Source organism: Toxotes jaculatrix, chromosome 20 (assembly GCF_017976425.1).
Source record: "Toxotes jaculatrix isolate fToxJac2 chromosome 20, fToxJac2.pri, whole genome shotgun sequence".
NCBI lineage: Eukaryota > Metazoa > Chordata > Actinopteri > Toxotidae > Toxotes > Toxotes jaculatrix.
Window position 1 is genome coordinate 7,725,804 of NC_054413.1, and position 11,093 is coordinate 7,736,896.

The 11,093-nt window shown below is 41.8% G+C and overlaps 2 protein-coding genes across 4 annotated transcripts in view; both read left to right on the top strand.

Moving 5' to 3' along the window:
• agtr1b (angiotensin II receptor, type 1b) overlaps positions 1–5,985 on the top strand; it is a 57,338-nt gene extending 51,353 nt beyond the window's left edge. For all 3 annotated transcript variants that reach the window (XM_041066274.1, XM_041066272.1, XM_041066273.1), the window contains exon 2: positions 3,912–5,985. In XM_041066274.1, coding sequence (XP_040922208.1) covers positions 4,020–5,099 — 1,080 coding nt within the window. In that variant the 5' untranslated portion in view covers positions 3,912–4,019 and the 3' untranslated portion in view covers positions 5,100–5,985. The remainder of the gene's footprint in view (positions 1–3,911) is intronic.
• Positions 5,986–6,310: 325 nt separating this feature from the next.
• cpb1 (carboxypeptidase B1 (tissue)) lies at positions 6,311–10,799 on the top strand. The gene is made up of 11 exons (XM_041066271.1): positions 6,311–6,408; positions 6,941–7,016; positions 7,330–7,454; positions 7,544–7,643; positions 7,732–7,833; positions 7,923–8,027; positions 8,125–8,235; positions 8,368–8,458; positions 8,804–9,006; positions 10,102–10,186; positions 10,433–10,799. Exons 1-11 carry the CDS (start codon positions 6,344–6,346, stop codon positions 10,618–10,620), a joined length of 1,251 nt encoding a protein of 416 aa, XP_040922205.1. The 5' UTR covers positions 6,311–6,343; the 3' UTR covers positions 10,621–10,799.
• Positions 10,800–11,093: the final 294 nt, after the last annotated feature.

Here is an 11,093-nt window from a genome sequence, read left to right on the forward strand (position 1 = left end):
TAGGGATGGAAAGAATCCAAAACTGCAATATGCAAACTATACAGAGAGAAAGATGGAGTCTATGGTAAAGTTTACTCTGACATGCCAGGTCTCAAATCCCTATAGAGAACTGGATCCACTTCCTGATAAACAGTAGCTCTGCGCTCTTTTAAAATCCTCACTTAAGAATTTAATCCCCAAGACAGACGGGAGAAAGGGGAGAAGGTAAAGAAAGCAAGGTGGTAGAGGAATAACAGCGAAGAATAACTGAGGAAAAGAACAGGAAGAAAAGGTGAAATTTAATTTTCAGCCTTATCGGTGAGAGAGACAGCTGTAACTGTTGAAGAAAAGAGAAATGAAGTGATACTGGAGATTGAACATGTTGAGGAACGGAGGAAAAAATGCTGCAGGCACCATGATCTTAAACCAAGAGTTATCTATGGGTCTCATCTTCATAGATGCTTATTTCCCCAACCCTAATATCTGTATGTGTTATTTAATATAAGATTCTACAGTGAAATAATGTCCTAACAAACTACTGACTCGAAATTGGTGAGAAAAGGATTTCTAATCTCTTATGTTATTGCAAGTGCTGGTGGCATTATTCCTAAAATGTAGAACAGGAAATGAGAAGAAGGCTTCTCAGGCAGAAGTTTGTGCTGTTTAATTGCGCAAGTCACATGGAAGCGCAGTTTTGTAAACAGAAAAATGCAGACATGGCTTCTGAAGCCAATATTTCCATTAGCTCCTCTCCTGCAGGCAGAAGTCATGTTTTCATTTAGTTCATGGACACTGTCACTCTCTCTCTCTCTGTCACACACACACACACACACACACACACACACACACACACACACACACACACTTAATCAAAATCTTCTGTTCTTTCTCTTTCTTAGTTTATACATATTTACGTATATAATGCACATATTTTAAATGAGAAGTGTGTTGATTCGGTACATTTAAAAAAATTCAATCAGCCTAATTGAATGGCACCATTACTATTACAGTTTTTTTTTTAGTGAGGTTGCTGTTGGTCAAGTTTCCTACTTCTAAAACTCTTCAGCTGAAGTGACTCCTTGTAAGTTGAGGCGGAAGGAATTGAGTTGTAGGAGGCTACAGATGTGGTGCACTACACTTTTAGACAGCCACGTTATAACTCTGCACGGAGTAAGTGTGACAAATTAAGCTGCAATACAGACTGGCATTTATTGATGGTGGGTAGTTGGGTGTTAAATTTGTATTCCTGTAACATGTTAGAAGATACAGGAAACTAAAGGTTGGGTTTACAACAATGGGAAGCACTGGCTGTTGAGAAAGAACTGCACGAGTGGATGATCAGGAGGTGGGAGGCTGAGGTGGTGTGTTCCCAGTAAGATGAACCTCATTTCATAATGGGCTGATATAAATCATTAACTCCATCAACCAAACATTTTAGTGGCTTTCTCTATGGGCAGCCAGATGGTGGTGCTCATGTCAGAGCTGCCAGGTGCTCGGGCTGAGGGCAGCCTCCAGATAGCTCTGTTGATGGGAACTCAGTCCTACCCAGTTAGCCCAGGCTGATTTTAACTCTTCTAGATTTAGATTCCCAGGAAGGGGTAATGTTTTATACACTGCAGAAGGATTATAAATGGAATGTTGCTTCTGCAGTGTCATTCAGGAGTCAGCCGCCGTACTGTGGAGCAGAAATGTCCCCAAACATCCTCTTAAACACAATTTTATTCTTTGTAAGCAGCCTTGTGTTTGCAAACAGTGCAGGGCCTCGCAGTCCGTTTTCTCGTCTGAGAGGATGCAGCTTGCACGGGGACCTTGTGAAGTAGGTGTTTACCTTCCTGTTTGTGGTCACCCAGGGTTTATGGCTGTCATTCAGTAATGTGCCATCTCACTGCAAAGCTATAGCTCACTGGACACAGCCGCACTAAATCACCTGCTTCCGAGTCGACTGCCTTCTGTCTGTGCCACCTCACCTTTATTATGGGGCTCACTTACATATATAGGCAGCAATAACTTTCAGCCTTGTTTATATTCACTCACCACACATATGTCCCTTCGCCTTGAGCATCTCCCTCATGGAAAAATACTGGCGGTTAAAATGTTAAGCCTTCCAATAATGGTCACAGGCATGTGGTGCCGACTCTCTGCCATGTTTCCATTTGTGGTCACTAGAAATCTTCTTAGCATCAAGAGATTTTTTTAAAGCTATTTTAAATCCTCAAATTGTGAAACTGATGTGTTTTGTTGCTCTCTTCTGTGTAGTTTGAATTAACAGCCAGCCACTGTTGTAATCATTAAAGAAAGAAAACACATGTACAGCAAATCTAAGTAGTGACATCTGTGTTGGTACTTTACCCTGCCTACTGCACTTGGGTCTGTGCAGGAAACTCTCAGAGATATTTCATTATTCTGTTGCCCTTGGCACCCACACATCTTCCACACTCAACAATCCCCACATCTGCAACCGATACGGTTGTTTCTTTAGTGCACTGAAGGTTTTTTTTTTTTCAAAGTATTCATCCACTGAAACCTGGTGGAAAATGAGATCTTTGTCTTTGAGATAAAATAGTTCTACTGGTGAAGCTCAGACTGTCTTAACGCCAACCAGAGGGCAGCAGGAATGTACACAGGGAAAAAGCGCATTCAATAAGTAGTTGACAGTGGCTGTAACAGCAACAGCAGCAACTAGATTTCAGCAAAAGCAAAAGGCAACTTTTCAATATTTAAAAAAATATATATATATACATATATATATGTACATATATACATCTGGACTGTGATTGAGTAAAAGTGAGTAAAATCTTGAAGCTGGGATGCCATCTTGTGGCTAGACACCTGCTTAGTTTAGTCGAACAGGTAATCAGAGAATTTCCAGTTCTATTCAAAGAAAATGAAGTGTACAAGTTATACTTCCTATTCTAATAAACAGCCTATTTAATTGTTGTTGTATAATCTTTTATTATTTATCCAGTTCTGAGCTACAAATCCAGAGTAAATTTTCCTCTAGCATCTGTCAGGTTTCAGTGTAACCACACACGTTGTCATTTTCATGTAATTACGAACAGAAACTATCTTTGCAGCTTTAGTAATAGTATACATGAGGCTTATGCTAATATTATTACATCAGCCCCACTAATGATGCTCACTAAGCTGTTCTATTAAACATAAAGACTCTAAACAAAGGGGAGAATTTCTTTTTTTTTTTTCTCCCCATTTCCCACTCTGCTCATACAAATGAAGCAAAAACTAGCCCCGAGGCAAATTTTCCGCAGCACGCAGGTTTGATTTTCTCACAGAGCAAAGTTTCCACAGAGCCGAATCCCTGCTGTCCTGTTTGTTTAGGTGTGTGCTGATTAGAAGTTCTCATGCTGGGTACAATGTATCTCTGCACACCAAGGGTTTGAAACGTGACATGTCTTTTACAGTGACTGGAGCCTCAACCCTCTCTTTCTCTTCCCTCCCTGCTCCCTCAGTACCTCAGTGTTTAATGGTGTTGTTATCCAAGCTCGCACTTTGTTATGCAGTCTTCATTAACACAGGTCATAACACAAGGCATAAATGTTCTCCTTCCGGGTGCTGACAGTCCACCCAGATGGACGGGCCATTTGATAAACACTGTACGGTTTTACTGTCGCCATTCATTAGCTGTGAGACGATTTAAAGAAGATGGCAAAGTGCAGGCTGTCTGAATAATGACGTTTCAAAGTGCATTTTTGGAATATTGAATAACATACAACATCTGTTTTTCATGGCTTCTTATTTTACAGAAATAACATAAAGCGTCAGGATGGCTTTAATGTTCAGGTCTTTAATGAGCTGGTGTAGGGTGAGCACTTTCATGGGTGCTCGTGTGGATTAACATTTATGGGCCATGCCAGCAGTAACGATTGCTCTTCCCTTAGACTGCCTGTGACGTTTTTGTTGTGTTTCTTTTATAGGACTCACTGAGGCCCTCGCCCAAGGCCTGTATCAGTCACCACAGACGCACCCTGCTGACAGGGCCCCCTGTTTTAAAGTCCCAGGATCTGGCACTAAAAAAAGGGAAAATGAAGAATATGACAGAAGGGATAGCCCTGACATGCGGCATGTCTGGAAGACATGAAATCATCTTCACCCTGATACCCATTGTCTATGGCTGTAACTTTGTCATCGGCATTGTCGGAAACAGTATGGTGGTGGCTGTCATCTACTGCTACATGAAGCTCAAGACGGTGGCCAACATTTTTGTTCTGAATCTTGCTGTTTCTGACCTCACCTTCCTCATCACTCTGCCCATGTGGGCGACCTTCACCGCCACGGGGTATCACTGGCCCTTTGGAGGATTCCTGTGCAAGGCCAGCGCAGGGCTGGTGATTTTTAACCTCTACACCAGCATTTTCTTCCTCACAGCCCTCAGCATTGACCGGTACCTCTCCATTGTGCACCCGATGCGATCACGCAGGTTCCGCACCGTGGTGTATGCGCGTATCACCTGCGTAGTGATCTGGCTTTTTGCTTTTGTGCTTAGCGTGCCCACAGCACTGACCAGGGATGTCCACAGCTTCACAAACTTTAACACTACAGTGTGTGGCATTCTGCACCAGAACAGTGGAAATGCCATGTGGTTGAAAGACCTCCTGCTGGCCATCAGTCTGATGAAAAGCTTGTTGGGTTTCCTGGTGCCCTTCATCATCATCATCACTTGTTACTGCCTCATCGGACGAGCGCTGAGGGGGGCGAAACACATCCAGAAAAGCTCCCGTTCCCGGGATGACGAGGTACTGCGTATGCTCGCAGCAGCTGTCCTGGCCTTCTTCATGTGCTGGGTGCCCCATCAGGTGTTCCACTTCATGCAGGTGATCACCCAGCTGATGCTGGTGGAGAACTGTGCCATCCTGGAAATCATTGACACCGCCATGCCCTTCACCATCTGCATCGCCTACTTCAACAGCTGCATTAACCCTATTGTGTATGGCTTTGTGGGGCACAACTTTCGCAAAAACCTACTCCGGCTGTTGCGCTGTTCGCCACCTGGACCTACAGGGCCTCACCCAAGCATCAGCTCCAAGATGAGTGCCCTGTCCCTCCCTGCCTCAGAGGCACTGAGCCTTATATCCAAAAGTAAGGCCTCTTCTAACGTTAAGTGAAAGAAAAGAAAGAGGGTGCACATTCACTCTCCCCACTCTTTTGGTCTGTGGTTAAGAGTCCAGAGATGGAGACATTCCATGATTTTATAACCCCCAACTGTATTACCATGCACTGAACCATGGAGAATGGCTGTAAAGTTGTATTCGTGTCCCTCTGTGAACAATTCACAGATATTCACTACCTTATACGGTCTGCAGAATAATTGTTTGTAAACCATCATAGGACACTCATGCTTGTTACATTCATGCTGGCAAAAATTTCTGTTAGTGACAAAGTAAAAAAAAAAAAGAGAAACAGAAATTAAATATATTAATGAAGTACCTCCCTGCTAGTGAAGGCTATATATGATTACAGAACGCTTTTTCCACTATTTATATAAGACATGCATGTATATGCATGATTTTGTCACCGTTATACCTTAAGGATACAGTGCAGTTTTATATTGTCCAGTGATAACCATTCTGTGTGCTCAGCAGGTCTTTCACCAGTTGGAACAGTTATCATAATCCACTCATGCATGCTCTGCACGCAGCTGTGTACATGGAACAATTGGAAATTTGTAGCAAAAATATGATGTTAATTTGTATCAGTTATTAAGGTGTTTGACAATGACAGCCGGTGCCTATATGCTATATAGTATTGTCAAGTTATGTGCTCTGTGTGAACATGTATAGTAAGTGTTTGCATATTATGACTGTGATGCTTTGCAAGTCTGGGAGTAACACAATGTATAAATAAGAGTGCTACACAAAGACTCCTGGTTGGGTGATCATTGTCAATAGCTATGGTGGTTGTATTTGTGGTATTTAAACATGTTAATAGATTTTTTTTTTCTACTCTCTAAGTGTACAGTTTGTGAATATATGAAAATATGAATAAAATGAAAAAGCCTACAGCGCTGAGTTGATTATTTTTATTACCTCGTTAAAAATCATCTTGATTTGACAGGAAAAATGTATCATTAGTTACCAAAACATCTAGAAATAACTGTTTATCTGAGATTAAGTAATTATTAGCAATCAAAATCAAGTGACCTTGGCTCACAGTTTCCCCAAGCACCTCTGGCACCTATTAATCATTGACTGTGCATCATGTTGGGCCATGTTCCTCCACATAGTACCTAAAAATAGGTACTAGGGAGGATGTATGACATGTTACTCCATCACAGATGGGGATTGGTGGAATAGCGACAGGTCAGGGGTTATAAGTGTTGTCCAGGAGCGAGATCAGCCTCACTGCCAACATGAAGGTCCTCCTGCTTTTTGGATTGGTGGCTTTTGCCCTGGGTGACGTCACTCGCTTCGAGGGGTAAAGTTTGAATCTTTATTAAAGCAAAATATATTGCAGTTCTCTCACTTATGCAAAACATAAGTGAGAGAATTGCTGTAATGATCAAATCTGCAGTGCTGTTTAATGACTTTGTATTGCACTATGGACTGATGCAAGTACTGTGACAGAACATGACTCGTCCCCTTCTTGCTATGTAGCATAGTACTGTATTTAGCCTATGTTAACTAGTGATCCAAGTGAGTATTGAATAGCCCAGCCAGCCAGGTTCAAGGTAGTTATCTCCCATCAATTTAAAGTATGTAAATGTCAGTATTTGTGCGCATTACTAAACTATTGCTAAGAAAGACATTGAGCATCATTAAATAATATGATAAATCATCACAACCCGTCTCACTCATGAGAAAAGCTTGCACTGGTATATATTTGCTATATGTGTCTCACAAGAAGCATATTGTTTTACTGTGAGGTGAAGAAACTTCTGTGTGATATGAAAACACAATGTCTTGTGTCTGTTGTACTGTATTTGTGATTCCTCTCTTTTTTTCACCAGAGAGAAAGTCTTCCGTCTGAAGCCTGTGCTTGATGAGCATGTGACCCTCATTAAGGAACTGGCTGAGAGCATCGAGGTAACTACCTGCTTTCACACACCTTAACAGCGCTATCCTCACTCACTACAGGGGTTTCACTGGTTTGCTAATGGTGGACCTACTGGAGTCATTCTGCTAATTTACTCACTGCCTATTCAGACGTGCAAATAATTTTTCACCCCACCTTTTTCTTTCAGGAATGGTTAGGTCAAATATGTCCTTGACATCTCATATTCATTTTACAATAAGAATTTCTTTCAGCTTGTCAGTTGAGAGGCTGAAGTGCTGTATTTAGATTTCATATTCAAATGTTCCAGCGTGCTCAAGTGTTTGACTTTGGCGCCATCTGCAGGTCGACTTCTGGAGGCCCGAGAGCCCTGAGCTGGTGACTATCGACATTGACGTGGACATCCGCGTGCCTGCCAAGTACCTTGATATGGTGTACACCATCCTGCAGCAGAATGACATGGAACACGAGTAGGTCACAAGACTAAAATCCAAAATATTAACAGCTAATAATTAATTTGCTTCAGGTTTTTACTCTGTTTTCATTAATCCATCTTCAGGGTCCTCATTGAGGATCTGCAGACTGCTGTTGAGTCCCAGGCTGACAACGAGGCCTCTCCCAGATCCCACAGCTACACTAAGTACAATACCTGGGACAAAGTATGAGGCAAAAACATTATGAGTCACAATCTCAACCCTGATCAGACTGTTATTTTCCTATTCTTATGTGTCCGTCTTTTGCTTTCAGATCCAGTCATGGATCGCCTCTATTTCCTCCTCCAATTCTGATCTGATCAGTAAGCAGGTGATTGGAAACACCTACGAGGGACGCCCCATGACTGTCCTCAAGGTATTTCAGGACTTACATGATGATTTGTTTGTAATTCTTCGTGCAATTACATCTAACACACATTGTATGATAATCTTTAACAACCACAGCTTGGTAAGAAGTCCAGCTCCACAAAGCCTGCTATCTTTATGGACTGTGGTATCCACGCAAGAGAGTGGATCTCTCCTGCTTTCTGCCAGTGGTTTGTTAAGGAGGTAAGGAGGACACTTGGATAGGCATGGCAAATATTTATATATATATATTTTCTCTGGTTACAGTACATAACTTTTTTTTTGGCGCAATCTTCTTCAGGCTCTGTCCACCTATGGCAGTGATTCTCAGATGACCAGCCTGCTGAACCAGATGGACGTTTTTGTTCTGCCTGTCTTTAATGTTGATGGCTATGACTACACCCACAAGAGCGTATGTTACAGTTTCAAGCCTTCTGACTTTATAGTTCAACCTAATAGAGACAATTCTGTATTGTTATCTTAAAGAATCTGTTGATTTGTTAATGCCTGACATTCGTTTATTTTATCCACTTGGGAACTTTAGAACAGGATGTGGAGGAAAACTCGCTCCAAGAAATCTGGATCTAGCTGCGTTGGAGCCGATCCCAACAGGAACTTCAATGCTGGCTGGTGCAGTAAGTGTAACACATACACAGTTACATCTTAAAGCAATTTAATATTGCACTTCCATTAAGTTCAGGGATGAGGATGTGAGAAACAGGTTTAAAAATAGTCAAAATCTAAGACTATAAAAACACCAAATCCTACATTTCCCAAAATGCAAATTGGTAATATCTTTCATTAGACCTAGCATCTTTTAATATTGCGTGCTTTCTATTATAAATTTGTGATCTCAGTCAGAAACGGAGATAACCCTGATGATAACCTTTTCAGCATGGTCACAGTGCATTTGAAGAATTAAAAAAAAGTTGTATGCATCTACGGTTTTCCACAATGTAAATTCCACAATGTAATTTCAGCCATTGGAGCCTCCAGCAACCCCTGCAGCGACACCTTCTGCGGGTACACTCCCGAGTCTGAGATCGAGGTCAAGAATGTTGCTGACTTCATCCGCAGGAACAAGTCCATCATCAAGGCCTACCTCACCGTCCACTCCTACTCCCAGCTGCTGCTCTTCCCCTACTCCTACACCTATGAGCTGGCTGCAGATCACAGCGAGCTGGTAAGTCTTCATTGTTTTCCACGAAGGACACATTGTTCAATCAGCTGTAAAAAGATAGTGACTATGTTAAGTGCTATGCATGGTCAGTCACAGTGACTATAATAATTCAACCCTGAATTGTGCACATCTTGTTTATATTAGGAATGTGAAGACAACAGATTTATTGCGTCAGTACTGCATTCGCGTATTTTAGATCAATCCATCTCCTCATATGATAACTGTCAGAAAAGTATCAAAGGTGAAATTGATAAGCAGATTTGGAAATTATTAATTTGCAGAAAGTGAACATTAGATGCAGATTATATAGAGCATGGAAAGTGTCTTTATTATGTGAAATGTGTCCCGTATGGTGTGCATCTCAATTCAAAACATGATGATACAAATACAATAGAAACTTGGTACAATACCTCCAAAAGTGTTTCCAAAAGCTTAAGCAAAGAATTCCGCCCAGCCCCATTACGACTCTGATCTAAAGGACACACTTTGCTGCTGCAAATTATTTACTCCCTGCTTGTACGCCTCATTCTCATGGCTCTTTTACCTCTCACTGGGGTGTCCAAGGGCTGCATAGTTAACACTCACACCCCTGCTCCAGCTCTTACACTAATTGAGGCAGATCACATGCCTCTGTCTCTCTATTACTCACTTGTAATTTAAGCTCTCTTCTGACACTTCACAGAACAAAAGAACTCTGGGGATCTGCCATAACTCATCTGTCCATCCGGAAATATAATTTCCTGCTTGTGCATTTCTCTCGGGGTTTCATTTCCTGATGGAACTCACTGACGCTTTTTACTATTTGCTGTAATATCTGTTAAAAATAAATGTTTGAACTAGAGCAATGGATGGCAGATGCTGCTGGGCAAAAAGCAGATATTTACTTCTTCTTGCTACCAGCTGTATTTTAACAGTTGTTTGGTTCTGTATGGTATTGTTCCTTTTTCAGATAATCTTTTCACATTAAAGCCAGACAACAGGATCAGATTTATGAAAGTGTTCAGTAATATTAATGAAAATGTTTGTATTTTATACAGTCAAAAACCTACTGATTGGTTCTTTAACACATCAGATTTTTGTGTCCTCTCTGTATTGTAGCTGAAGGTTGCTGAGGGAGCGTCTGCTGCTCTGCGTAGTCTGTATGGCACCAGCTACACCAGTGGACCCGGTGCTGCAACCATCTGTAAGTACAGCAAATAGTGCGGCTGCATTGCTGTCCATGGGGAAATAGTGTATTGAGAGGAAGCTTGATAGTCTATTTTCGCCTTTAATATTATGCATTCTGATGTGTTCATGATACTAACACCCTCGCAAACAAAGGATTTTCTTGGCTGGCAAAAGCAGTATTTGTATGAAAACACATCTAGACTGTCCCAGGTCATCAGCATATCCCACTCTGAGCAATCCCCCCCTACTTATTTGCCTTCAGACCCTGCTGCTGGAGGCTCTGACGACTGGGCCTACGACCTGGGAGTGAAATATTCCTACACCTTTGAGTTGCGTGACACTGGTCGTTATGGCTTCCTGCTGCCTGAGTCTCAGATCAAGCCCACATGTGAGGAGACCATGCTGGCCGTCAAATACATCGCCGCCTACGTGCAGAAGAACCTCTATTAAAGAGCGGAACTGTCAGGACCCCTGCCAACTCAGCTCCTCTGTACCAGCCCCCAGCCCCTCCAACCTCTCAGCCATCTCCAGCCCGTATCCATGGATACGGGCACCACCCGCCATGTTTCCTTGGCGGGTGACAGAATGTCAAGATGAGTGCAAACAATAAAATCAATGATCCATCCCCACATGCTGAATCAATTTTTATGTGTATATGATAACATAGTGTCTGGTGTGATCCTTTCTGTATGAAATTTGTGTAAAACTTTGAATGAAAATATACAACAAAATAGGGGTGTAGTGAATAATATAATACCTACACTTTACACCCCACGCTGATAGACAATTGAAAATTTTAAGAATAATTTATAAAAAAATCTGTCATGGTCAAGAAAACATAGTGAGACACTGAATAATTTGTTGTCTAAGTCCTTAAACAAGATAATGCTTCAAGAAACAAAAGGATCCACCGGTTTGCTGTC

Excerpts from the sequence above, each read along its gene's own strand:
- cpb1 (XM_041066271.1), top strand. The coding sequence starts at position 6,344 with ATGAAGGTCCTCCTGCTTTTTGGATTGGTGGCTTTTGCCCTGGGTGAC. Across the intron at positions 6,409-6,940 it reads GACGTCACTCGCTTCGAGGG|AGAGAAAGTCTTCCGTCTGA; the intron begins GTAAAGTTTGAA and ends TTTTTTCACCAG. Across the intron at positions 8,028-8,124 it reads GCCAGTGGTTTGTTAAGGAG|GCTCTGTCCACCTATGGCAG; the intron begins GTAAGGAGGACA and ends AATCTTCTTCAG.